Below are 26,126 nucleotides of genomic sequence, written 5' to 3' on the forward strand. Positions count from 1 at the left end.
TTTTTTTTATGTTTTAGTTAATTTTACTGTAAATGTTTTAATACCATGACTGGTCCGATTTATAGGCAGGTAACAAATCTGTATAAATAAAATAAATATGAGCTGTTCATTGAAAGTTGAATTGCTCGTGTTTCCTTAATTTGAGCATACGTTTTGGAGCGTAGGCCGTATCTTTTTATATAGTGGGAATTCAGGGTCAGCTTCGATCTTTCTTTTTTTTTACTCTTGAATTCCAGCCGCATCCTATCTCATCTTGGAGAGATTGCTATTCGATTCTGGTAGCCACGAAGCGGTGTGGATTTTAGAGCACTACTTACTGCTTGTATAGTAGACATTTGCTCATATGAGGGCTTTTCTCACAGATCAAGTGCCTGGGCTGATCTCCGGAGGATAGGAGTCTCGCTTTTCTAAGATCTTCCAGTGAGCTTCTCTATAGTGTTTACCCTTGTTTCTGTCGTTGCTGATAATTTTGAAGCGCAGGCAGTAATTGAGAATTCAGTCTAGTGTCTCCACAAGAGTGGGGTCAGTCTAGCATAGATTTTTGGGCAGAACGTTTGTACCACAAAACTCCATGGCTAGTGTGTGTGTTTTTATTGGTATGAGAGGAATTTCTGTTCATTTCAGTTGCATTTGGTTTCAAATCCAGATTTGGAATTAGTTCTGTAACATGTACAGATGTTTTTTGAAAATGTTTTGAGGAAATAAAATAATTGCCTTGTGTGCCTAATACATTATTGACATAAATTTAAGAGATGCTGTCCTCAAGATATCATGGCTATAAAAGCTTTGGAATAAAATGACAACCTACTGTTTTCTTTGCTAAGTACAAAAGTGCAATGAAGGTCATCACCCCGGTGACCTACCTTCAATCCTCACACTCAAAGCCACAGCAGTGTTGGAATTTGTGATCCCAGCGCTAGAGTCGTCATTCATTGAGATGGATTTCCAAGGCAGTACAGTTATCACTTTCCATAATGGCATGTTTTTGTTTTCATAGTGATACACTATTGCTATCGCTCTCCAAGTACATTGCAAAACATAACAATATGAATATCGACTTGCTGTTAAAGGGGGGTTGAATGGAGATTGGAAGCTGCTTTTTGGTTGCAGATATATTTTACTTAGAATCTCATCCAGCCCATTAGATGATTTTTTTTTTTTTTAATAGACTCCTAAAAGGCTGCTTCAATTCATGCCACTTATAACCCACTTACAGGTCGATACAGTAAGGCCGCGGTAAAAACAGTGCGGCAGTGTCAGGCGCACCCTTCCTCCCCGCACGCACAGTTCTCTTCACTAACTCCCCGATACTCTCCTCTAATCGCATGCAAATGAATGCCGCGGCTGTGAAGCGTTAGGGAAGGGTTATGCCCGCGCAACCCATTTTACTGTATAGGTGCTTAATACAGCGCCTATACAGTAACCTGGGTGCGCTGGTACCTGTCATTTCAAATGGCATTTGGAATGACAGGCACCAGGAAGTGTAAAAAACACGAAAAGTCTTTGTTGCTTCGTCGCTGTGTCTCTCCTCCTCCCGGAGCAGGGCGCGAAAGCAGCCTTGCTCCGGGAGGAGGAGAGACACAGCGGCGAAGACAGACGGGAGAGGAGAAAAGCAGAGCCGAGCAAAGCGAAAGCGTGCGAGCAAAGCGAAAGCGTGCAGCAAGCCGGCGAAATAGACCTGCGAGCAGAGGCAATAGCAGCGGTTCGGTAAGCTTGGCACCCTCCTTGATGTAGTACGTCCCGGATGCCCCCCCCTCCCCAGCGCGCCCGCCACTACCCCTTTCATCAGCTGCATCCACTGCGACCCGGCAGTCCCGTGAGGCCTACAAAAAAAAAAAAAATCCCCGGCTCCCGCGCCCCCGCACTGGCCCGCCGACTTAACCCCCATCCTCCCGATCGGGCGGGTAGGCGGCGGCGAAAACCAAGGCAATTTTTTTTTTTTCAAAAAGCGACATCACACAATGCATAAAATAATTTCTCCAGCCTTAAAGCGACTTACTTTTGGGATCTGTCAAGTAAGTCGCAAAAGTAACTTACTTTTCTGAAGCCATCACGATCGTAGCTCAAGACGAAGATGGCCGCCTGCACGGGGGAAAGCGTGCAATTGGCCACTGAAGACGTGACGTCACATCTCGTGACGCCAAATGTCGTGACGTCACGTCCTCAGCTGCCAATTGCACGCTTTCCCCGTGCAGGCGGCCATCTTCGTCTTCATCCAGAGGAGCTAAGATCGTGTTCCTGATGGCTTCAGAAAAGTAAGTTACTTTTGCGACTTACTTTTGGGATCTTGACAGATCCCAAAAGTAAGTCGCTTTTGGAAAAAAACAAAATTGTCGCTTTAAGGCTGGAGAAATTATTTTATGCATTGTGTGATGTCGCTTTTTGAAAAAAAAAAATTGCTTTGGTTTTCGCCGCCGCCTACCCGCCCGATCGGGAGGATGGGGGTTAAGTCGGCGGGCCAGTGCGGGGGCGCGGGAGCCGGGGATTTTTTTTTTTTTTTTGTAGGCCTCACGGGACTGCCGGGTCGCAGTGGTAGCATGGCGCTGTGAGGGGGGCGAAAGGGTATATACCCATGAACGGATTTGAGTGGGAGCGCTCTGTGAAGCGGGACATGCCCGTGAGGGGCATAATGGGTGGATGCAGCTGATGAAAGGGGTAGTGGCGGGCGCGCTGGGGAGGGGGGGGCATCCGGGACGTACTACATCAAGGAGGGTGCCAGGCTTATTGTTTTATTGTTTTTGAGTATCTTAAGCGGTGTCGATGGATTTGTTACTAGACTCACAGTCCTAACTCCTTCTAGGGGGAGGCGGTAAAGTAGCACGTTAAGGCCGCGGCAAAACAGCGGGTTACTGAGGAGATAGTATCAGCGCCCGTTACAGTATCGGAGGGGAATAGCTAATTCCTTCATTATACAGCTTTTTCGTTCATTTACATGCTGGGTGCGGAAAGGGTTATGTGTTTATTTTAGGAAGCGCTAAGGACGCGTGAAACTGGAGACTGTATCGCTGGATCGCCTTACTCATCTGTATTGTGCGCTCCCAGCACGTTACAGACGGGCAATCTTCGACCGGACGATACTGTATCGAGCTGTTAGTTCTCTCCAGTCATGGCCTTGCTGTGTTTAACTCAAAGCCTCTTGCTTAGTTTTTGTTGTGTCCACTATCCCTAAGTTGCAAAGACCAGGGACTGTCTGTTTTATGTTTATTTGTACAATGTGGTGTACCTCAGGTAACACTGTACCAATTATTAATAATTTATATGTGTGTTTGTCTTGCTAACCACAAAAGGCCAGGAGCTACCTAATCTTGGTCACACTGGCTGGAGGAGTTGAAGTTTAATTTTTTCACAAGGAATAAACCAAACAATTGTTCTTTGGCTTGGGAAGAAAGAACCACCTGTGAGTTTAGCAAATACGCCCTCTTGCAGTTTTACGATTTCCTCCTGAGGGAATTCTGCGTAAAAAAGGTCTGCGCACAAAAACTTTAAATTCTGATTACTTTATATTGGTCAAAATAACACAATATACATGACAGTCTTTAAGTAATTAATTTAAAATGTAATACAGAAAAAAAAACTACTTAAAGATGCAGAGTTTTAAATATTTTGAGCAGAATTTCCCTAGAACCTCACTGTAAGAGTGTCTCTTCCACCCTCTCTCCCTACTCCCCTGGCCAGTCTCCTTTCACTTTGCCCTATCAGGTCCCAACTCCTCCACCAGCCACTAACTCTCCCCACCCCCTCTAGGCTGAACCCCTTTCACTCCTATCTCCACTCCCAGAGTTTGACCCCTCTCTACTGCCCTTCACGCAGGCTCCCTCTGTTGTCCTCTCTCTCACACACACAGGTTTCCTCTCTCTAGTGCACATACACATACCCTCATACAGGCTACTCTCTCTCATGTACACGCACATACACACCCTCATACAGGCTCCCCTCTTTCTCGCACACACACACACCCTCATACAGGCTCCCTCTCTTTCTCGCACACACACACACACACACACCCCCACCCTCATACAGGCTCCTTCTCTTTCTCGCACACACACACCCTCATACAGGCTCCCTCTCTTTCTCGCACACACACACACACCCCCTCATACAGGCTCCCTCTCTTTCTCGCACACACACACCCTCATACAGGCTCCCTCTCTTTCTCGCACACACACACACACACACCCCCTCATACAGGCTCCCTCTCTTTCTCGCACACACACACACACACACACACACCCTCATACCGGCTACTCTCTCATGTACACGCACATACACAACCTCATACAGGCTCCTTCTCTTTCTAGCACACACCCATACAGACTCCTCTCTCATGCATAAACCTTCACATAGGCTACCTATGTCTTTTACTCATACATCTCTGCACACTGGCTCCCTCTTTCTCAAACACATACACACACATGCCTTCACATACACACAATCCTTTTTTCACGCACATCAGCTCCCAGTCTCTCTCTTTCTCCCTCTCCCCCCCCAGGTTTGCAGTCTTGTGCACGCTCACACATGCTCTGTCTCTGTCTCACCAGGGCCTGCTCCATCTTTGCTGTGAGCGGGATGGCCTCTGCTCGCGGCACACCAGGCCTGTTTCATCTTTGCCGTAAGTGGGACGGCCTCCCCTTGCTACACACCAGGGCCTACTAAATTCTGCACAGCTGCGCAGGAGGGGAATTCTGTGGGAATTCTGGGCTCTGCAGTAACGCAAAATTCCCCAGGACTAACAGTTGGGAGGTCAGAAATCTAGGCATTACACGAAACTCTAAGCTTTCATTTCAATCACAAGTTTAAAAAAAAAAAAAAGTTGATTTGACTGCTTCTTAGAAGTTACATATGCTATTCCATGTGGTTTGTTCATAAACATAATATCTCAACACTAGCCCTGTCAGTAGACGCAGAAAAAGCATTCGACATGGTGCACTGGCCTTACTTATTCCAGATGCTGGAACAAATGGGGTTTGGGGCTCCTTTCTTACAATGGTTAGGTCAATTATATAACTCCCCGAGGGCGTGCATTAAGGTTAATGGTGGTTACTTTAACGTGGAGAGGGGTATACGCCGGGGATGCCCACTGTCCCCGCTGCTCTTTGCGCTGTTCTTGGAACGTCAAAATGTTGAAATTCAGGGGATTAATCTGGGACACTTCACCACAAAGCTATCACTATTTGCCGATGACATCCTGATTGTACTCTCGAAGCTTCATGCTTCCCTACAAGCTTTAACCGGGGAGCTAGAGACTTTCAGTAGTGTATCGGGATTTCGGATAAATTGGGAAAAATCTGAAATACTGAATATTAGTGTTCAATCCTCGGAAGCAGGGAAAATTAGGAATGACTTTCAATGCAAATGGACTGACAGCAAAATTAAATATCTAGGGGTATATCTTAGTGCAAACCAAGATCTCTATGCTTTAAACTATGATACCCTTTGGCAAAAGCTTTCTAAAGACCTGGAAGAATGGAGCTGTTACCAGATTTCTTGGTGGGGCCGTATGGCTGCAGTAAAGATGACAGTTTTACCGAAAGTTTTGTATCTCTTTCAGACTTTGCCAATCAGGATACCTCCTAAACAATTTGTGATTTGGCAGAAAAAAGTTATGCATGTTATATGGGGAGGTAAGCGTCCTAGGGTGGCCAGGAGGGTTTAAGTGTTCCAGAGTTGGAATGATACTATCTGGCGGCTCAATTCAAAAAGATGGTAGATTGGCACAGATGCCAATCCCCAAAACCCTGGGCGTTACTCAGTCAAGAACTTTTGGGTAAGGTTCCCTTCTTCAGCTTAGTTTGGCAACCCAAGAAGACATGGCTTATTAATCCTCCAGCCGTATTACCACCCTCTATTCAAAAACAATTTAGATTTATGGCTCAAAAGGGTGAGGGTCTACAGGGGAATAAAGAGTACCACCATAGTACTTATCTATATGCCGATAATACTTTTACTCCTGGGTTTCACAAACCCGGCCTTTCAGGAATGGCGCCATAGAGGGCTCCAGATGTGGGGACAGTTGTGGGGGCCTGACAAGCTTAAGATTGGAGATCGGAAAGGACAAGACAGCCCATATGCGTTTTATTCAATTCGGTATTGTTGCCACTGGATGTGCTATAGCACAATTTTGGAAATCTGAAGACACCCCTTCTTTAGGGTTTAAACAAGTCAGGATGCAGACCCTATATAATCTGGGGAAAATCACAGCTCATAAACAGAAACGAATATCACGATTTCATAAAACTTGGTCTCCCTATGAGCTGTGGCTTGCCAAGCAGTTCTCAACCTCCGAGGAAAAAAAGTGATAACACATCAATATCTGTAGACTAGGACTCCTTAAATGAATATAGCGAAGAAGGTAATAGACGAGTGATCTCGCAGTTCCACTTTTCATAGTTACAAACAGAAGGATGGGGGGGGGGGGGGGGGGAGGGGGGAAGAGGGAGATAAATAATGCTGACATATGTCTGATGCCGCTGGGTGGTTAAGAAATGGTTGTTTCATAGCATAGAACAGACAATGTACACTGGGATTGCAGTTATACAGGCTATTTGATAATATAGCAATGTACAATACGTATGCATACTTACTATCTGGACTAAGAAGTTAAATATCATGTGGCGTATGAGTTGCAAATACTATACTTTATTGCAAATGTTACAATTTATTTATTTATTTATTTAACAGTTTTTTTTATACCGACCTTCATAGTAAATTACCATATCGGATCGGTTTACAGATTAACAAAAGGGAAAAACAACAAGAGTAACAAATCCACGTAAACGAAAGATAACAATAAGTAGGAATAAGTCAAAAATTACAATCAACAAGGGGAGAGAACTTGGAAGCTTGCAACAAGCTGGAAGGAAGATAGGCCGGTAAAAGAAATTTTACCATAGAAAGTACAAGTTAAAAACTTAGACAGTGTTTTAACCTTAATGACTCAGTCCATTTATTCCTTCATTGAAAAATGGAGTGCCAGACCGAGTAGCAATGAAGGCCAACTATTGATTGTCTGGTTCAGGGAAGGCTTGTTGAAAGAGCCAGGTCTTAAGTCCTTTTCTGAAAGTTAAAAGGCATGGCTCCAGTCTGAGGTTTGATGGGATACTGTTCCAGATCGATGGGCCTGCTATTGAAAAGGCTCTGTCTTTGGTCATAGCGAGGCGTGAGGCTTTAGTGGGGGGAACATTCAGAGTGCCTTTGTACATGTCTCTAGTTGGTCTGATAGAAGAATAGAGTTTAAGAGGTATTTCCAGGTCAAGTTGAAGTTGATGATGGATAGTTTTATGGATTAAGGTGATTGATTTGTAAAGAATTCTGTAATTTACTGGTAACCAATGTAGATTCCTGAGAATGGGTGATATGTGATCGTGGCGGCTGGTACTGGTTAACAATCTTGCTGCTGCATTTTGAATCATCTGCAGCGGTTTAGTAGAGGATTTGGGAAGTCCTAGTAGCAGGGCGCTGCAGTAGTCTATTTTGGAGAACAGTAACGCTTGGAGGACTGTCCTGAAGTCGTGGAAGAATAAGAGAGGTTTAAGTCGTTTTAGGACCTGTAATCTGTAAAAGCAATCTTTCGTTGTTGTGTTGACCATTTTCCTGAGGTTTAGTCGGTTGTCTAGAATCACCCCAAGATCTCTCACCTGTTTACATGTGATGAGAGCGTTGAGTGATGTTGGTTGATGGATATTATCATTTGAGGAGATGAGGAGAAGCTCTGTCTTAGAAGCGTTAAGGACCAAGTTTAAGCTATTGAGTAGATTGGTGATGGAAAGTAGGCAGTTATTCCAATGGGTGAGCGCTTTTGCTATTGAATCTGTTATGGGGATTAGAATCTGTACGTCGTCTGCGTACAAATAATGAATTAGATTGAGATCTGTTAACATTTGGCAGAGGGGGAGGAGGTATATGTTGAAGAGGGTTGGGGATAAAGAAGATCCTTGTGGTACGCCAAGATTAGATTTTGTTAGGGGAGACTCTTTATTATTGATTTTGACTTTGTAAGTCCTATTACTGAGGAAGGACTTGAACCAGTTGTACGCAGATCCCGAGATGCCGATATCTGCTAGACGATCCAACAGGATGGTGTGATTGACGGTGTCGAAAGCCGCCGAAATGTCTAACAAGACTAGTAAAAAGGAATGACCTTTATCTAACCCCATAATAATATGGTCTGTTAGTGAGATGAGGAGGGTTTCCGTGTTGCGTGATTTCCGGAAACCATATTGCGAAGGGTGTAGGATCTTGTGGTCTTCCAGGTAGTCAGAAAGCTGTGTGTTTACCAATTTCTCCGTTAATTTAGCGACGAAAGGGAGGTTAGAGATGGGTCTGAAATTTTCTGGAACATTTGGGTCTAAATTGTGTTTCTTGAGGAGGGGCTTGAGTGAAGCGGTTTTTAGGATGTCTGGGTAGCTTCCTTGGGATAGGAGGCTATTTATTATACTGGTCAGAGGTCCTGAGATCAAGTTAGGGATTAGAAGCAGGAGTCTCGATGGGATGTTGTCAACTGGATGGCTAGCAGGTTTCAGTTTATTTAGAAGGGATTCAATCTCTTTGGTGGAGATTGATTCGAAACAGTCAAATTTGGGTCTATTTAGAGAATTGGAATTCTCACCTGACTTTAGGGGGGTTGTATTTGTAGGAAGGAGGGCGAGGGTATTTAAGATCTTCTGTTGGAAGTAAGAAGCGAGTTCTATAGCTTTTGAGAGAGCTTGTTCATCTGGAATAGGTGGTGAGGTTGATTTAGTGATTTGTGATACGTAGGCGAATAAGGCCTGGGCATCGTATTGAAAATGGTGAATTTTGTTTGCGTAGTATTCCTTCTTTTTCTGTAGAATGGCGATCCTGTATTGATTTAAGAGTCCCTTGTATGATGAGAGGGTTGTTTTATTTGGGGTTTTACGCCATCTATTTTCTTTCTGGCGTAAATCCTGTTTCATTCGTTTCAGTTCCGAGCAGAACCAAGGTTGGTTTCCCTTTTTTATTGGGTTGAGTGATTTGGAGATTATTGGACACCATTTATTTGCGACTATTTCCGTAATCTTTTGCCAAGAAGATAGTGCTGAGTCCGGATTAGCTAGGTCTAGGTTGGAGAGTTCTTTGGATAGCTGATCGCCGAGTATGTCAGAAGGACATGTTTTCCTCAATTGAATGGTAGAAGTGTATGGAGAAGTGTGTGTCTGTTTGTGTGTGGAAAAGGAAGATTCTATTAGGAAATGATCTGACCAAGGGATTGGTGTACAGGACGGTTCTATTGTGCAAGTGAAATTAGAATTGATGAATATTTGATCCAGGGTGTGACCAGCTTTATGTGTGGGGCTGTTGATGGTCTGAGTGAATCCCATCACGCCGAGGGTGGTGAGGAGAGCTTCACAATTGGTAGAGCGAGGTATTGCATTTGTATGAAGGTTGAAGTCCCCCATAATTATTGTTGGGATGTCTGCATTAATATATTTCACGATGGATTCTACGAGGGGTGATGGGTCCGTTTCTAGAACTCCCGGGGGAGCGTAGACTAACAGAATTTGTAGTTGTTTAGATTTGACTAGACGCAATTCTAATTTGGATTCTGTCTTGATAGTATGCGCAGTCAATCTGAGTTCTTTCTTCGTGGCTAGAAGAAGTCCGCCTCCTCTTTTTTTGAGTCTATGGAAGGTGAAGATGTCGTATGTCTGAATTGGTAGTTGATTGGTTAAGGCAATGTCCGAGTTTTTTAACCAGGTTTCTGTGATGGCACAGATGTCTGGGTTGGTATCCAAGAGGTAATCATTGAGGATATGTGTCTTCTTCGTTAAAGATTGCGCATTGATGAGAGTTACTGAGAGTAGCGTGAGGCCTAATAGTTGGTTCAATGGTGATGTCGTAATAGGGATGATTCTTTTTTGTAAGCTGTTGGTGATGTTAGTTAAGGGGGTTCGCCTTTTGTTGTGGATGATAGGGATATTAAAAGTGAGCATGGTGAGAGTGGTTCTGGTAGGTTTGTTTTGAGATACGGATTAATTGGGTCCGGGTTTGGAGGCCCAAAGGAGTGGGTCTGTAGAAATTCAAGAGGTGTCTGAGGGTGGGTGAGAGAGAGGTGTCTGTCTGTAAGGGTAGATGTTTGGATGAAAATGCTGAAGGTATTTGTAAGTTAGTGGGTTTGGCTGGTAGAGTGCTCTGTCCTCTGTAAGCTTGAGTGGTTGCCTGACTGGTTGCTGGGATGATTCTGGTCACAAGCAGTTACATCGAAGACTATTATATTCCGGCCTCCAATGATTAGGTTGATAGATAACATGCTAGAATGGTAGTTGGGTAGCTTCGGTTCCTTTGCTCTATTAAAAAGGCCTCCTATTGGGAGGGATGGGTCTCGGGCTGGTCCCACTAATAGGGAGTGCACTAAGGAGCGCACAAAGGAGCAGGCTCCTTTGTCGAGCTCCTTAGGCGCGCGACAAAGTTATATGGTTGATCTGTTTCTTAGTTGTATTTAAGCATTGTTTAAATGGATCATATTTGTGATTTTTAATAAAAACAGTTTATAAGAAAAAAGTCATCCTGTGGGGCTCTAGGTCCCAAGGGATTACTGGTAAGTGTTCATCCAGTCCCTGTTTGGGGTATCTGGAATCTTGTATGAGTTCAGTGTTTATGGTTGGTTGAGTACAGTTGTGGTTATCTGTTTTTAATTAAGTTTTTTGCTAGTGTGTCCACATTTGTTTTTGAAGAGAATACTGGCAGGCTGGGGTCACTGCAGGAGTGTATATATACTGTGACATTATCTTACTCTGTCTCCATCTGCTGGCAGGGGAGCATAAACCCACTGGTCCTGAGTCCGTTTGTCTACATTAAGGAAAACGAAATTATCAGGTAAGTAATTTCTCCATTAACATCCTAAATTTTTTACGTGCTTCGGCTGGAAGCCAATGTAAAATAAACATTTCATATACTCTAGCCACCACATTCTGGGCAATTTGTAATCTCCGCATCAGCCACTGCGGTAAACTCATCAGTAATGCATTTCCATAATCCAAATGGGACACAGCTAAAAAAATGTGTAACTAATTGTAACCTGGGCACCTTTCTGGGTTTCCGGTAAGCCCTGGGACAATACACATTAGTTCAGTTAGAGGGATAATTAGGGAGAGGATCCATTCATTGGCAGCTCCTCCCATTGCGGGGCTGTAATGGATATCCCCTGCAGGAGGTTTTATAGCAGAGCTCCGCGAAGGGGGCAGTTTGAGAGGGAGGTTGGAGATTATCCTGAATTTATTTTGGCCTACCCGAGGCTTTGGAATCCATCTGAGATCCTCCAGTGCAAGTTACAGCTCCACTGCTGTTCTCTCCTCCGGAGGTGCAGAGTGGTTGTCCAGAGAATTTGGATTTTTGGACTTTTGCTTGGTAGGAGCCGCGCTGAATTACCTGGGTTTTTCCGAGACTCAGGAAGTGGGGGAACCCTGTGTTCAGGATGCCCATAGATAGGGAAGAACTGCCCCTGAAGTGAGGGTGACCATTGCAATGGATCTCTGGTGTTGTTTACTTTTGGGCAACCGAAGAAGTTAATTTTTAAGATCTGGGGGGAAGCATTTTTTTTCTGACCCTCTTCCTACCCATCTGTGGACCTGTGAGATCTGCAGTTCCATCCAGGATCCCTACCAAGACAAAGGACGTCTAACTGTGAGAAAGAAATCACCTATTCAGAGAGGAAACCCACCCGGAGTCCCCTGGGGGGAGAGAGAAACGTTCACTCTCTGTGCAGAGACAGTTTTGCCACCTGGGAAGGGTTGGCCCATTCACTGAAGGGGACCCTGACAAATGGGGATCGCTACTTAGCCCAAGTCAACAGGGTGGCTGGACTCCCAACCTGTTCAAAAGACTCTCGCAGGGATAGAGGACAAAGATTTGTACTAAAGAGCCAAAAAGACACTGGTGGTGCCATTCATATTTATTGTGCCATCAGTTCATCATTTTCTGCAGTAAAATTATTTTGGACCTTAATCCAGTGGTCCCTGATTCGTCTTCGGGCTCATAGTACACAGTGCACAGCAATTCTCACCTCACACAGGGAATTTAAGGATGGGAGTCACTGGGACCTGAAAGGATTTACACCTTGGGAGTTAGCAGGAGGTTAGCAGGAGGTTGAGTTAGCAGGAGGTTAGCAGGTTGAGGTTGAGTTAGTTTATTTTTGCAGTCCTGAATCCTTTGAGGTAACTCATTTACTAGTGACATCTTTTACAAAGAGCGATTTTATCTTTTCTTATGTTTCTTCTCAGGAGGAGTTGACTTCTTTCTTTTGGCCTTGTGTCCTTGTTGATAGGACTCTTAGTAATAACCTTTGCTGCATAATACTGTGTCAGATTTATTTCTGTATTATTAATATTTCTGCAGTTTCTGGCCTTGATGATCTTATGCTTTTTACTTCGGGTGTCAGGTGTAGCGTGTGGTCTCTCTCCCCTCTCCTGGACCCCCCTGTATAAGTATGAAGCTCGGCCTGCAGCTCCTGGCCCCTCTCTTATCTTTGTGTTCCTGGCCTGTCTTACCTTGCTCTTGACCTCCTGTGTTGCATCCTTATCTTGGTATTTCCCCTGCTACCTCTTCCATGTGCTTTGGCTGTTTTGGCTCCTCTATGGATCTCCCTTTTCACTCACTCACTTTTTCTGCATCGTCTCTTCTAAGGTACTGCTTTTCTTAATGATTTGTGCAATCGGAGATCATAACTTTCCATCGCTTGCTTTCTGTGGCTTTTCCCTTGAGAGCAGTATTGCTTTTTCTTCCAGTTTTTGGCATGCTGTTTGTTTAAACGTAGAGTTTGTAGCATAAAAATAGCAGCGCATTATATCTTTTTATTTTTTTATTTTTTAAATCTTCAGGAGTCCACCTAACTAGTAAGTTCTCTTCATTATTTCATTAGGTTCTTGGGGGGTCTGTCTCCTGCAGTGGCACCATGAACGGGTTCACGATGGCCTTATATAACTACACTGGCGTTTCATTCACTTGAAGGTTCTCTGCTGTCACTACCACCATCATTAGTCCTAGTGCTGAGGCCAAGACTGGGCGCCTTTTTTTTTTTTTTTTTTCCTGGGGGATGTGCAGCTATTATGGATTTTTTTTTCTTTTTGCTTCTTTTCATACTTCACTAGTAGTTGTCTTGCTGAGATTTGGTCTAGATGTTATACAATGAGGTTGCCACGTGGAGGGACTAGATGGATAGAAATTTTACTCTCTTCAGGTATTCTTTGCCCTTCAGACCCCTGCAGAGGAGACCGCCAGTGTGTATGCTAATATTGGGATATGGATGCCAGAGACTGAACCAAAGCTATTCATGTAGTTTGCATCCCAAAAAGAAATACGACTTGGTCTATTTCCAAGTCCATTTTAATAGCTGGAAGCCTTGCATTAACTCGAAACCAGCTTTGTGGTTTGGCTTTTCTGGTTTTCTGTTTATAAATTCCACAAATGCATACACAACCTCAGATTTTTATTGTCACGTTTAGTGGGCTAGTTTTGAGTAGTCCTAGTACTTGCAGAGCCTGTGGATGCTCTTGTGCTTGCGGGCCTTGTTGCTGCTTGGTAGTTTCCGTTTTTGAAAGTTGCCTGTGAGGTCGGTGAGTTTGAGGACCTGTGGACGTTGCTGTAGCCTCCTCTGTGAATCGAAAGCTGGGGGGAAAAAACAAACTTGTGTGCATTTGAAAATCAAATGTATGCACATCGTTTTCCTCCCTCGACCTAAATCCCCTGCCACCACTCTGGCCTGTTTGCTTTCACAGGGGCGGATTTTAAAAGGGTTACGCGCATAAGTTACACGTGTAACTTATGTGCGTAACCCGGGGCGACGTTCGGGGCGTTCCGAGGGGGCGTGGTGCCAGCCCGGGGGCGTTCCAGGGGACGTGGCCGAGGCCTCTGGACCAGCCCCTGGGTCCGGTGATGGCGGGCCACCGGCGCGTGTGAGTTACGCCTGCCTCGAGCAGGCGTAACTTTTGCGATAAAAGGTAGGGGGTGGGTTAGGGAGGGGAAGGGTGGGGGGAAGCGGAAGGAAAGTTCCCTCCGAGGCCACTCCAATTTCGGAGCGGCCTCGGAGGGAACGGGCAGCACGCGCAGGGCTCAGCACGCGCAAGGTACACAAATGTGCACCCCCTTGTGCACCGCCTGGTGCGCGAACAAAAGTATGTGCTCGCGCTTTTTTAAAAAATGTACCCCACAGTGCGCTTCCTTTGGCCTGGCTGATACCTGCCTCCTCAGTCTAGCTAAATCCATGCGATTAAGTACCTCTTGGTGCGTGGCTTTGAGACTGTGCACTGCTGTTCATGCGCTCCGTGACCGTTCAATGGTGGCTGCTTGAAATTACGGCAGTCCAGAGAGAACTTGCATGCACCCTGCTGTGAAACTCTTAGGGACCTACCGCTGTGCTCTTCCCTACTGTTTTTATTTTTCTAACAGATGCAGTGGTGTGGATGCTTACATCCTTTGCCCGTTTTGGAGCAGTGGCTTTATTTTGTCAAAAGGATCCGACTTTTATCGGGAAAAGGGCCAATGTAACCATTTCATTTTTGGTTAGACGTTGTACAAATGATATCGCCTCTCCCCCCATATTAAAAAGCAGCAATGTTCTCTGATACGAGTCCAATGACCCCCCCTAGCTAGGCCTCTTTTCTATTCCCACCGAGAGCACTGCTGGGTATCTACCTTCCTGGCCATTGCCATTCTCATGCAGAGGCACCAAATATTGCTAGTCCAAATTTAGATTGTTTGTTTATTTCAGGGGGACTGGTAAACTAGGCAGAGACTTGGTAACCCTTCCCCCTCCCCCTCCGGATAGTTCAGGGAAAAGGTAACAGGTAGAGCAGTTGCATATCAGCTCTGCAGAGGTGTAGGGTACTTTTCACAGGTATTTCTGTAGGTAATACGCTGCTCTACCTGCGGAAAAGGTTTGTTGTAAAATTGCCCACCCAATTTCCAGATAAACTTAAGCGTGTTCTGTCCTATCTGCGTATAAGTTTTCCCAGGTTGTGCAGAGATGGAGCTGGGGGAGAGCTTTAGATTTAGACACCATACTATTGGATATTCAAAAGAACATAGGTACATTTTCCCAAAACATTTCTGTGCACCAGTTAGGTTTAATTGTGTGTGCATGGGCATTTAGTGGAGGAATGTTCAAAGCAAATACAATCGTGTAAGTTTACTTTGAAAATTGGTGACTGACTTATTGCAGAATGTTACAAAATTACCTCAGTCAAGGTCAATTTTCAAAGGGATTTCCACGGGTAAAAATTTAAGTCTGGACATTGCTCACTCTGTGTATGTAGGTAAATGAGTGTGCGCAATTTTCCATGGCACAGATTTTTACTGTGGAGGTGTCCTTGGGGTGGGGAAGGAAACCACACACACACACACATGGTTTTGGATTTTCAGCACAGAGACCTAGATTCATCATTTTTGCTATAAACTTTGCAAGCCTGATGCCTGCGATAAGGATAAGGGGCGTGGTTAGGCACATTTTCCGGTTACCGCATCGCACAGTTATATTATCGCACACCACATTATTTCACATCACTGCCCGGACAGGTTTTATCGCAGAAAGAGAGAGAGCCTCAGTATTAGACCAATGCATCGGTTTACTATTTATATCTCTGTAATGGGGAGGACACTCAACTCTCAGCGTTCCGAATGTCACAGGTGTGCCCTCCAAGCCTTCCCCCACCCCTGACACCTCACCCCGAATTTAAAGGTCCCCCCCCCCCCTTACCAGTGATATAAATAGTATCTGATGCATTGGTCTAATACTGAGGCTGGCTCTCGCGCTCTCTCACGGTTAAAAACATTTAGCCATTAGAGCAAAATCATGAGTGAGTCTGTAGTTGTGGTTGGGGGGGGGGGGGGGAAAAGGCTCCCCAGAAATAGCTGGTACAAATCTCTGTGGTCACTTTTAGTTAAACAGCTAATGTCAGTAAATGTTACTTATGTTAGTTAAAATGTTAAAAATTGATACAAAGTTACAATGTAAAGTAAGTAGCATTATTCTTACTGGAATTGCGTTACACTGTAAACCATTGTGATATGCCAGATCGAACAACGGTATATAAAAACAAACAAATGTACATTTTTTTAAAAAATTGAATCCAAGATTGTGGATGAAATGTACCCATTGACTTTGCAGCAATGTGGGGAGTTTGAAAATGTCCCCAAATAGGACAATTTTCAAATGCCCCCCCCCCCCCACTCAGGGTATCTGTGTGTCAAAACACATATGCGGTTTCACAACATACAATCTTTTTTACCCGTGGGGGGGGGGGGGGGGGGAGAGTGAGGGGAGATTTCATTTTCAAATCTTCATACGCACTTTTGCAGCTTTTTCAAAGCACCTGCACTGGCTGCAGATTTTCAAAGGAAACTGTAAGCTCGGTGGAGGGTTTGAAAATTGCCTCAATTACATTTAAATACTAAAAGTGCATGTAATAAAATATATAAGATGTTTAAATATTTTTAAAGTGAAAATGTCAAAATCCAAAGCTTTGAAAAGCTGCAATGCAATATTTCAATTGAAAATTATTTTTTAGCCGCCTTGGCACAGGAGTGCGTTTTTACATCTGATCCTTGCATACGTGTGGACATGCACATGCATGTGTCATGGAAAGTGGGTTCCTTTTAATTCGGTGTGGTATTTCTTGTTTTGCTTTTCCACCTCATATTCTGCTTTCATCCTGTTTTCTCCTGATTCCATGATCCAATTCTTGTTCTCTCTTCACCATCTGTTTCTCTGACATATTCTTTCATTTCACTTCCTCCAGCTTTGTCTAGCTCTCTCCCACTCTTATCTCTTCATCTCCCCTTCCATCACCCTTTCCCCATGGATGGTCTTGCTCTTCCCCTGCCATCTGTGTGTTTTGTTTTTTTATTCCATTGCTTTTTACCACCTCACCTATTTACCTTTTTAAGAACCTAATCCTGCTTCTCATCCTACCAGCTTTGCATCTGCCGCTCTCTCACTGTGCACGCCATCTCCTTATTTTCTCTCGCCTCCTTTGCACAGTCTTTTCCCTGCTGGCTCTCACCCTCCCTTCCTAGCCTTCCCTTTCCTCTCTCGCTCTCTCTCTCTCTCGCATCCTTTTCCAATTCCAGGATTCTCTCTGATCTCCCCCCCTTTTTTTTTTGTCTCTCAGCCCCATTTTCCACTGGGACATAGATGGCAGCAGCGTAGCAAATCAGGGATGCAGCAGAAACTGGCTTCGGTTTCACTGCTCAGACAGCCAACTGGGAAATGCAAAGTTAAACTATAAATGTAGTCATAAATGCGCGTGTTTGGGGAAAGCCATCTTCCAGGAATGATTTACTCAGTTTGTGCTGCTTTTTTGTCCCTTGGCAGCATGCAACAGGGAAAAATGTTTTTCTTCATTGGAATCACCATGGCTGTGATCCAGGGTGGCTATGCTCGCAGGATCAAACCAGGAAGTGAAATCAAAGCTGTGAAAATGGTAATCTTGAATTTTCTTCTTTTGAACATAATTGCTAATAAGAAATTAAGAAGCTTTTTCCATTAACATATTCTAATTTGACTGTCTTTCACTTTCGTCGGGTTCCTTCTGTGGGTACAGTGCATGGCTCAGTTTCAGAAGCATCTCATGTCATTTCAGTTGTCTTATTTCTTCGGATCTTTTCCTTAACGTGGTCCTAATTTATTATCTGGCAAGCAGAATTAAATTCTTTTGTAATCCTAGCTTTTTAAATGACTTCATTTTGTAGCATTATATACTAAATAATTTCTATCATATGGTTTGCATTATTTGGTATCCGTTTTATTCTTTCCTCATTGCATTTATCTGTTCCTGTTTTCTCTCCAGCATTAAGACAGGATCCTGTAGACTTGCTAATATTCTTACCAAGCAATCATAAGGCCTTTCTGATAAAACTTTTCTATGGGCACAGAGTGGGAAAGTCCCTTTTTATTTATCTATTTATTTATAGCTAGACATTTCATATCCTGCATTTTACCAAGAGTGACCTCAAGGTGGGTTGCAGTAAATTAAAAACAGGCAAAATGTGATTGAGATAATTTACAATGGTGCTGAGATTTACAGTTAGAAGCATTGGGAATCCAGGGTATATAACTTTATAGCCCAAACCTGGCTTTACACACACAACTGATTTGGATCATTCTGAGTATTCACATATTTCCCTTCTGATCAAGGGCACATCTCGTGTGGGGCTGGACAAATCCATGGACAACACCATCTGGGTGCTGGAGTTACCAGGGTTGGTTATCAACTACCCAAATCCATTCTGAGCCCGAGAGTTCATTTGGAATTTATAGGGGCTCTGCTAAAAATGACTCAAGCCATAGCTTTCCTTCCTGTCTGCAGGACCCCAGATATGTTGTTACTGCTGTACAGAAGGTTATGGTTTGACATCAGTTTGGTCCATGCTGAGGAAGTTGGGCCTTATGGGCTCAACAGTGTATGCCATAGCCCATTGGACCTTAATGTTCTGGTGGAATTGAGTAACTCAAGGACTTCAGGAACACATCGGTGTAACAGAGATGCAGGGAGCCTCCCTGCCTTGGTCACTCTCCCATTGCAGTCTAACTAAGGTTATTCCTATTCCAACTCAAACTTGTTCAATCGTTCTAACCACCAGTGCGACTAGCTGGTGTTCTACACTTTGGGGGCTCTTGCTCTCTCCAGAAGGAAAGATTACATATTAGCTCTTGAAGTTAAAGGTGATATGTTGTAAAGGTTTTCAGAAATCAGGTGGCCAATCAAGTTGTCTTAGTGTAGGCCAATAATTGGTTAGCCATATTTTACTTCAGCAAGCAGGGAGAAACTGGATCTCTTCTCCTGTGTTGGGAAGCAGACTGTGGGATTAGTCAGCGTCTCTGGCAGAATAGAAAACATTATGGTTGAGTCTCTAGCTAGCCCCTCAAAAGTGATCTGTTTTTTGCTGAGGATCTGCCAAGATAGCTCTGTTTGCAGCAATTCAGAAGAGGAAGGTGCTAGTATTCTGCTGTAAAAGAAACGCAGAAAGCAGGCTAGCATGAGGGGTCATTTCCCTTATCTTGGGAAAAGGGACTTCTGTATGATTATCCTCCCATTCCTCTAGCAAACACCTCAGACCAGGGGACTGATTCTCATAGCTTCCTCTTGTCCAAGACAAGTATAGTTTCTAATCCTTTGGAGGTTATCCATTAGGGCAGTGGTTCTCAACTTTTCTTCATCATGACACACCTGACACATGATGCTCAGGGGTGTAACACATTGCACACTACATTTAACAACTAAAAATCTGGGCCTGATATGCATATGCAGCACACAGTCTTTTGATACAGACGAACTCTCATGCATTTCATTGTTAACCTCAGAAAGTTCTGACCCCCTCTGGAGTTTATACAGAGCAGCGTTAGGAAATTTCCCCTTTCAACTCATCATAGAAAAATATATTCAAATTCTGGTATTCCCTTAGTAATAGTACTTCAGAATCCCTTCCCTGCTAGGCACTTTGTGAAATAACATGAAAACCTGTTAAAAAGACATTTAGAAATTATTTATCATACCAGCCTTACCATAAGAGCACTAACACCCAGGACATGAACAGCAACAACCGTACCTATAAAAAAGCAAGACTGCAAATATAGAACACAGTAAACTTACTATTGGAAAACCAAAGCAAGCCAGACTACTATAGATCCCTACACAGAATCTACATCCTAGTTAGCAGAATCCCTCACCTCTGTCAAACATGCAGACTGACCCTTATCTAATACAGAATAAAAGACCATAAACTAAATGCAAGCATTCAGAGAAAAACAAACTCCAAGAAGCGGGTGGGCGGGCAGGATACAGCATGCCGGAAACATTTTTGACTTGGATTGGTGGTGGCAGTCATTGCCAGGGGTGAGGGGAAATGCAGCAATAGGGAGCGGTGATGGGGAATTTTAAGTACCGGGATCCGTACTCTGCACTTTCCTGAAGCAGCAAGCGCATGTGGCTGTTATAGAAAGCATAGGCTTGCTCTGTCAAATTTTGGGTGACACACCAGTGTCCCAACACACTGATTGAGAGCCACCGCATTAGGGAACCAATCAGGTTGGTGACTTTTTTTTCCCCCCAAATCCTGATCATGCTGAACCAAAGAATGTTACTTCGCTCTATCTCCAATCTCTCCTCCTCGCTGCTTGGATGTTGAAAGACAAGTAATATGTCCTTATTGTCTTTCTGATTCAGTGACTCAAGTACTCTGGCTTCTAGAATGGAATCTACTAGAAGATTTTATGATTGCAAGTGGAGGAAGTTTGCTGTCTATCCTGAGGGCAAGCTCAGAGATCCTTATTCTGTCTTGCACAAAAACTACTTGAATACCTTCTACATATCTCAGGCTAGGCTCCAAACCAACTCTATAAGGTGCCAACTGTAGGTAGATGTACCCTATCACCATGAAGAAGGCAAATCTGTTTCTGTACCATTCTAAATTGTAAAGGTTTGTGTGATTTGTTTCATTTGAAGCCTTCCATCAAACTATCTGCAGTGTCATGGGACCTTAATGTGGTTTTAACCCAGTTGATAAAAGCCCCCTATGAGCTACTGGCCTCTTGGGGGCTCAGGTATATAACCTGGTATGTTACTTATTTTGTGGCAGTTACTTCAGCCTGCAGCATTGAGCTCCAGGCTCTAATAAACTTATGAACTTTATAGTAAATTTCATCATAAAAAGGTGGTGCTATTCATCCATCCTAAGGCTGTGATGGATTTCAAATGTAATCAATTGTCATTTTGCCACATACTAATAAAAGAGAATGATTCCTTCATGCTTTAAATTGTAAGAGAGCTATTGCTTTCCATCTGGATGGAGAGGATTAAAAACTCAGCGTTTTGTGCCTTTTCACTCCTCAAGCCTGGAACTGCTGTGTCAGCGCTATTTAGTTGGATAACAGATTGCACCTGCTTCACTTGTGCCCACACTGGTCTTACGCTGGAGAAACATAGGAAGACCATGGGTGTGTCATTGGCCCATCTGAGATCGACCTCTACAGAAGAGAGATGTAAGGCAATGCTTTTGAGGGCTAGAGCCCAACTCTGTCCTCACAAAGACCCCATTTTATTAAGAGTTTTCTTTTTTTTAAAAGAATTCAAACTTGCCAAAAACAGTTGTTGCCCTGTTGGTGAAGTTTATTCTTGTTCTGTTTTGTTGGAGCCCACCATTAGCTGAAGAGTCCCACCTTGACTTCAGAGAAAGCAAAGAAACTTACCTGTAACAGATGTTCTCTGAAGATAGTTAGCCAGGCCCTCAAGCCCATCTTCTTTTCTAGAGTGAGCTTTCTTACGTCTAGATTTGAACTGAGGTGCACTGCAAGGATGCAGGGGTGCAGAAGCTACCATGCATGGCCAGAAGGGTTCTAAGAACTTCCTAGATACACTGGAGAAAGGTGTGATCAGCTCTGAGTGATATTGTCACCATGTATGTGACTGATTCCCTTGTCTTCAGAGAACATCTGTTACAGGTAAGCATTTTTACTATGTGGGTTGTTGCAGCTCTTCTGTTTTGTGAATGTAAATTCAATAATATGAACAACATAAATTTAGGAAATGTGAATTTAAACATTGCCTTAAAATCTGGTGTTCTCCAATCACAGCTTCAGGAACTAAAACAGTTTTAAAAATGCTTTCAGGCAATAATGCTTCTGATTCCAGCTTTCATACTGATTGGATGGGCTGTTAACGTGACCATGCTTTATATTGGACTACTGATTTACTCCTTTGGTAAGTGATTAAAATCAAGACTGAAGAATTTGCTGCTTCCTGTGTATAAATAGCTCTTTGATTTGTTTATCCAATGCATGGTATTTTAAAAAATGTATACTTTGCATATTTTATCATTGTAGAAACCCAATAGACAAGACTGCGATGTGCAGGTAAAAATGAAAGTCCTAATAATCTTTTGGGAAGAGACACTACTCAAATTCTTAAGACGTTGAGAAATTTATTTAAAAAATGTATAATCCTCACAAAAGTCAAGGTGGCATACAATAAAAACAGTCATAAAAATCTAACAAACTTAATAACAAGATTTTAAACACCAAGATAAAATTGCTCATAACTTCACTGTTAAGGTCTACAAATGGGATGTGCGAAGCCCAAACCTATTGGTCCGGGCTTCGTTTTTGGCCCGGCGTGTTAAATCTTGTGCACACTTTCCTTCGGATTTCGGGCTCCCTGATTTTGTTGAAATTGCTTAATTCGTCCTGGATGAATGAACATCCCTACAAACGGAACAGTTCACCATAGTCATGCAAGTGAGTTACGTTACCTTGTTCAGTGCCGAGTGGATGTTTGTTCTAGAGCTTTCTAGAAAGGCATATATAGGACTTTAGTGCCTCTGCCTGGGGGTTCAAACCCACTGTGCCCCTCAGTTCATTCTTGTCCTCCACGGATGTTGGATGCATCAGTTTTAGCTGCCCTGCTTTTTTTTACAGACATTTTCTTTCTCAAAAAGATCCCCTTTATTTTCTTAGCCAGATGTTTGAGCACTTATTTAAGTTTAAATATTTTTTTTCATCCTTTCTTTTAGCTAGTATGAGGCTCGCATGGTTAGAATTTTCAGGCTTTGGGGGAAGATGCGCAGGCAAGACCAGCTTATGAAGAACCACAACACAATGGTGCCGACCCTAATCACTTCTACTTCTGAATCATCCTCTGCACCTTGGAAGTTCTGCAGTGGACCACCTCAGTTTAGATACTTCCTCATTAAAAAAAAAAATGCTTTCTAGGTACTACTTACCTCATTCAGCAGGGCTCAAGGGCTGGTCTAGCGTAAGCAAAGAGAAGCTTTAAGCTCCGCACAGTTACCCAGTTTGTGACTGAATCCAGAGCAGAAAGCCCGTGTTCCAGTCTTTGTTCTGGAGGATTCCCTGTTGGGGGTGACGAAGTTGAAGTTCTTAATAAACCTTTGGCCTGTTATCAGTTCGGACAACTGGTTTCTCCAGATAATAGATGGACATAGATTACATCTGTTAGAAATCCCTCAAAATCACCCTCCCAAAAGAGCTTTGCTGTTCAGTCGGCACCAATTTCTACTTAAGTGGGAAAAACTCTGCCTCCTATAGACCAGAGTGGTTGAGCCTTTCTCACTGTAAGAAAGAGGGTGGGGATTTTACTCCAGGTACTTCTTGGTTCCCAAGAAAATAGAAGAATTCCAACCCATCCTAGCTGTAAGGTTCTTGAACAAATTCCTAACAAAGGAAACGTTTTTAAAATGAGTTCCCTGGGCCTTATAATTCCCCTTCTGAACAAAAGAGAGTGACTGTTATGTTTATATGCCTCTTATAAATCCAAAGTCACAGAGATACATCCAACTCACAGAAAGTATTTCAGATTTGTATTAGAAAAAGACTTTCTCCAGCACTAGGGATGTGCAGAGGGACCGCATACGTTACATTCGGTATTTGTATTCGTGGGGGGCAGATACGTTGCATTCGGCAAGGGGGGCTCCGATCCGTTCATGCGTTCCATTCTTATGTTTCTCAGCTAAAATTTAATTAACTACAACCCCCCCTCCTGACCCCCCCCCAAGACTTGCTAAAACTCTCTGGTGGTCCAGCGGGGGTCCGGGAGCCATCTACTGCACTCACGCCATCGGCTGCTGGTATTCAAAATGGTGATGGTAGCCATCTTGTGCTCCTACCATGTGACAAGGGCCGACCAATGGCACCGGTAGCCCCTGTGACATAGTAAGAGCAAAGGCTTTCGGTGCCATTTTGAATACTGGCAGCCGACGGCCCGAGTGCAAGAGATGGCTCCAGGACCCCCGCTGGACCACCAAGGAGTTTTGGCAAGTCTTGTGAGGGGCTGGAGGGTGGGGGTTTTGTTTAAATTCACTCCTTTAGACGGCCGAATAATTTGGTGAAGATTCGTTGTATTCATGGGAATCACAATACGTTTCTCTTCCCCACGAATACAATAAATATGGCCCTATACGTTGCGGATTGCCAATACATTGCAAACGAATGCACACCCCTATCCAGCACTGTATACTGCCTTTTAACATAGCGTCAACTCCAGGGTGCGTTCATAACATTTCTAGCTTTTGTTGTGGCATATCTGCTGATATTGGGATTCTGCTGACTTACAACCACATCTCAAGCAGGGGCAGACGAGTCCATGTGGAATACCATCTGGGTGTTGCAGTCATGAAGATCTTTCATCAATTACTCCAAATCCTATTTGACCCTGACACCGCAATTGGAATTTTTATATTCTGCATGTACAAAACACATGGTTCTAATTTGATTACAGCATAGAAACTGATGATATAAAACGCAAACAAATCAAGAAAATAATTCATATACTTGGACCAGTTACAAATAAATGTAAGAACTCTTAGGACGGCACTAAAGAAATCTACTGTGATAGCATTTAACTTTCAAAAAGGTGACTGATAAAATGAGGAAAATGTTAGGAAAAGATGATTAGGACAAAACTGAAAGGAGCAACTGCAAATGTTAAGAGTTTAGATCAGGCATGGATGGTATCTAAAAATATGATCTTGGAAGCCCAGACCAGATGTATTCCACACATTAGAAAAAGTGGAAGGAAGTCTAAATGACTGCAGGCATGGTTAAAAGATGAAGTGAGAGAGGCTATAATAGCTAAAAACATCTTTCAAGAAATGGAAAAGGGATCTGAATGAAAACAAGAAACAGCATAAGCACTGGCAAGTTAGATAATAAACTTTGATAAGGAAGGCAAAGAGAATTTGAAAAGAAGCTTGCCATGGAAGCAAAAACTCATAATAACCTTTTTGGGTACTTTGAGGTAAAAAGCCTGCAAGGGAGTCAGTTGGACCATTAGATGATCAAGGGGTAAAAGGGGCACTTAGGGATGACAAAGTCATAGCAGAGATACTAAATTAATTCTCTGCTTTGGTATTCATTGAGGAAGATGTAAGAGAGATACCCATGCCAGAAATGATATTCAAAGGTGATGATTCAAAGGAAATGAAACAAATCTCAGTGAACCTCAAAGATGTACTAGGACAAATTGACTACTCTTTTTAGTTTGTCAATCTCCTGGACCAGATGTTTACAACAGTGGCCAATCCAGGTCATAAGAAATCTATCCCATGTTACTGTTGCTAGTAATAGCAGTGGCTATTTTCTAAGTCAACTTAATTAATAAGTAATGAACTTCTCCTCCAAGAACTTATCCAATCCTTTTTTAAACCCAGCTACACTAACTGCACTAACCATATCCCCTGGCAACAAATTCCAGAGTTTAATTGTGCGTTGAGTGAAAAAGAACTTTCTCCGATTAGTTTTAAATGTGCCACATGCTAATTTCATGAAGTGCCCCCCTAATCCTTCTACTATCCGAAAGAGTAAATAACTGATTCACATTTACCCATTCTAGACCTCTTGTGATTTTAAAGACCTCTATCATATCCTCCCTCAGTTGTCTCTTCTCCAAGCTGAACAGCCCTAATCTCTTTACCTTTCCTCATAGGGGAGCTGTTCCATCCCCTTCATCATTTTAGTCACCCTTCTCTGTACCTTCTCCATTGCAATTATCTTTTTTGAGATGCGGCGACCAGAATTGTACACGGTATTCATGGAGCAATACAGAGGTATTATGACATTTTCCATATTATTCTCCATTCTATGAGTGAGTCCTGATCTTTCGTTGTTGGAGGGATAATATCTTCGATAACCAACAAGCATAATATCTTCGATAACCAACAGACCATGAGAATTGCTGTCCCAGTAGCTTTTGTAAGAGCATCAACATTGTTTGCTAGAAGCTTTGCAGCTGAAAACATATCCAAAAGCAGTGAAGAAGAGTTGCATTTTCTAATGAGCGTTTCAAGCACTGAGCACTTCTAGCGATACGAGCAATGTAGGCCCGTCGTGGAGAGCAATACAACCTGTGGACAAGTGTGAATTGTAGTTCCCGTAGCTCCATGCTCTCCATGGAAATTTTGGCCATCGTCAAACTCTCAGCAATATTTTCCTCTTGAATATTCACTGAAAGGTCCTGTGCCTACGTTACAGCTAACGCTCTTAATAAACCATAAGCAGTGATAGAATGTAAATATTTATAGGCTAATGATAGGGTTATCTTGCCAGAGTTCCTTAGGTGCAGTAGTCGTTGAAAAGCCCCAGAATGCATTGGACCCAATTTTCGCCGATT

At 43.3% G+C, this 26,126-nt stretch overlaps 1 protein-coding gene across 1 annotated transcript in view; it reads left to right on the forward strand.

The window, feature by feature from the left end:
- MFSD10 (major facilitator superfamily domain containing 10) overlaps positions 1-26,126 on the forward strand; it is a 77,167-nt gene that overhangs the window by 26,209 nt on the left and 24,832 nt on the right. The window contains exons 8-9 of the mRNA XM_029592067.1: positions 17,321-17,429; positions 21,614-21,704. Of these exons, the coding sequence (XP_029447927.1) occupies positions 17,321-17,429; positions 21,614-21,704 (200 nt within the window). The remainder of the gene's footprint in view (positions 1-17,320; positions 17,430-21,613; positions 21,705-26,126) is intronic.

The sequence above is a fragment of the Rhinatrema bivittatum genome, chromosome 1 (assembly GCF_901001135.1).
Source record: "Rhinatrema bivittatum chromosome 1, aRhiBiv1.1, whole genome shotgun sequence".
NCBI lineage: Eukaryota > Metazoa > Chordata > Amphibia > Gymnophiona > Rhinatrematidae > Rhinatrema > Rhinatrema bivittatum.